Source organism: Heterodontus francisci, chromosome 28 (assembly GCF_036365525.1).
Source record: "Heterodontus francisci isolate sHetFra1 chromosome 28, sHetFra1.hap1, whole genome shotgun sequence".
Classification (NCBI taxonomy): Eukaryota; Metazoa; Chordata; class Chondrichthyes; order Heterodontiformes; family Heterodontidae; genus Heterodontus; species Heterodontus francisci.
This window is the reverse complement of record NC_090398.1, coordinates 35,470,091-35,472,543: the sequence shown is the minus strand read 5'-3', so window position 1 is coordinate 35,472,543 and position 2,453 is coordinate 35,470,091. Positions and strand designations below refer to the sequence as shown.

Sequence of the window (2,453 nt, the reverse complement as noted above, 5' to 3'; positions counted from 1 at the left end):
CGCGGAAATACTGTCTGTAATATTGTGTGCCTTCTCTCTTTCTTTTCAAAAGTAGCCAGGAAATAAAATGGGTTGGATGTTTTTGTATTACCCACTTCCAATTAGACAACAAGGTGTTTGGAGTAACAGTTAGAGAAGGGAAAAAGAAAGGTGAATTAAAATGTTGTTTTCAGGTAACAATAGATAAGACTGGTAAACCATCTAACAAACTAAAAGGGACCTCTCATAACGATCCTAACATAGTAAAAATAATAGAGGTAAAGGACCTGAGAAAGACGATTGAGATAGAAACCAGTTACGGGGACACAAATGCCTGGGTAGAATGGGTAAAATTACCTGTAAAAAGTTTGAACAAAAACAATTGCTATGCTTGTGCATCTGGTAGACCGATAGCTCAAGTAGTACCTTTCCCGCTGGGGTGGGAGCGTGACCGAAAGGGCATGGAATGCATGTTAGCCCTATATCAGGATAAGACGGCTTGGGGTATTCAAACTTGCATATCCTTGTCAATAATGTTCCCTCCCCTAGAGAAAGAAGATTCAAGGACTCCCCCTTCATTTTTAGCCACCGGTGTGAATCACACATCATGCGTACGTCGACACGGTGCGGAGCTAACCAGAAATATGGGAGAGTTGAAGTCATGCATAGAGACTGAGGACGTAACTGGAAGAGTCAGGGGAGGGAACTACTCATCATTGAATGTCCCCAGAGCGGATTTATGGTGGTATTGCGGAGGAAAAATCCTGAGACAGACCCTACCCCCCCAGTGGAAGGGGACGTGCGCAATTGTTCAATTGGCAATACCATTCACCTTGGCATTTGAGAAACAAAAGATAATAACGAGGGAAAGGGGTAAAAGGGAAGCGATAGCGAACTCTTTTGACGACCAGGTGTACTTGGATTCCATAGGGGTCCCAAGAAGGGTACCTGATGAATTCAAGGCCCGAAACCAAATAACCGCCGGTTTCGAGTGTTTGTTTTGGTGGGTCACTATTAACAAAAATGTAGATTGGATAAATTATATTTATTACAACCAACAAAGATTTATAAATTATACTAGAGATGCGGTAAAAGGTATAGCTGAACAATTAGATGCCACTAGTAGAATGGCTTGGGAAAATCGACTGGCTCTAGATATGATCTTAGCAGAAAAAGGAGGCGTGTGTATAATGTTAGGAGGGAAATGTTGCACATTTATCCCAAATAACACAGCACCCGATGGTTCAATCACCCGAGCACTGCAAGGGTTAACAACTTTAGCAGAGGAGATGGCCGAAAATTCAGGAGCAGACACTTCCCTGACGGGGTGGCTTGAATCCTGGTTTGGAAAATGGAAAGGCATGATAATCTCGGTTTTTACCTCCCTGATCATGGTTGTCGGAATACTAATAGCCATCGGGTGTTCTATTATTCCTTGTGTAAGAGGGCTGACACAGCGATTGATTGAGACAGCTTTGACGAAGCAGATGTCAATACAAAGAGGCCAGGAAGAGAGTATATACCTGTTAGGTAATGACAAAGTGGATAGTATCAACGGAAATACAGACATTGAAAAGGTGGCTGAAATAATGCTCAGAGGATTTGAGAGGACATATGAGAACCCTCCGCAGTATGTAGAAAACAACAAGGATTAAGTAAAAGAAAAGGGGGAATTGTGAGAATAAGAAATACTGAAATGTTGTTTCTACAGCTTGTGGAAAGTTACCAAGAAGTCATTTGTGCACAACATAATGAAATCACTGAAAAAGAGAACTGATAAGGATATGTCAGTGGAGACCTTAAGACAGTACATCACTGACAAAGAGAATTGATAAGGGTATGTAAGTGGAGACCTTAAGACAGTACATCACTGACAAAGAGAATTGATAAGGGTATGTAAGTACAGACCTTGGGACAGTACATCACTTAAAAATTGTGCTTAGGCAGATAACAGAGAAACAGCAAGAGTTAGAACAAAGGATGTAGTGAATAAGAAACTGCCCCAATAAGATAAAGGCTGACAGCTGCAAGTTAAAACACATAATGGAGAGCCAAATAAGGTAAAACAAAAACAAGAGTTAGGGGCTAGAAAGTTAGAGTAGGGGGAGAAGTAAACAGAGGAGGAGACTGTAGCAACCATAGGATAGGTTAGTGTCATAATACGTTATAACCAATAATGTAAAATAAAGGCGTGGAAAAATGGATTTGTATTGTATAAACATGAACTGAATATGTTGATCGGTGTGCCTGCTTGTCGGACACCCGATCTTGCAAGAACGTTAAATAAACTCACTTCTTCAGAGTTTGACTTGGTGTAAATTATTATCAAGTGGGCTACGTTTCTCACACCAAGGTTTTGAGTGTGGATTTCTTTCTCTCTCTGTCTTTCTCTGCCTTCCCTCCCTCACTCACACTCCACCTGTCTCTCTCTCTGTCTTTCTCTGCCTTCCCTCCCTCATCCACACTCCACCTGT

The 2,453-nt window shown here is 41.5% G+C and overlaps 1 protein-coding gene across 1 annotated transcript; it reads left to right on the top strand.

Annotated features, from left to right (window-relative positions):
- The first annotated feature begins 358 nt into the window (after positions 1 to 358).
- Positions 359 to 2,217, top strand: LOC137345323 (uncharacterized). Its single transcript, XM_068008821.1, has one exon. The coding sequence runs from the start codon at positions 441 to 443 to the stop codon at positions 1,632 to 1,634; it is 1,194 nt and encodes a 397-aa protein (XP_067864922.1). The 5' UTR covers positions 359 to 440; the 3' UTR covers positions 1,635 to 2,217.
- Positions 2,218 to 2,453: the final 236 nt, after the last annotated feature.

Coding starts and splice junctions, on each gene's coding strand:
- LOC137345323 (XM_068008821.1), top strand. CDS start 441: ATGGAATGCATGTTAGCCCTATATCAGGATAAGACGGCTTGGGGTATT.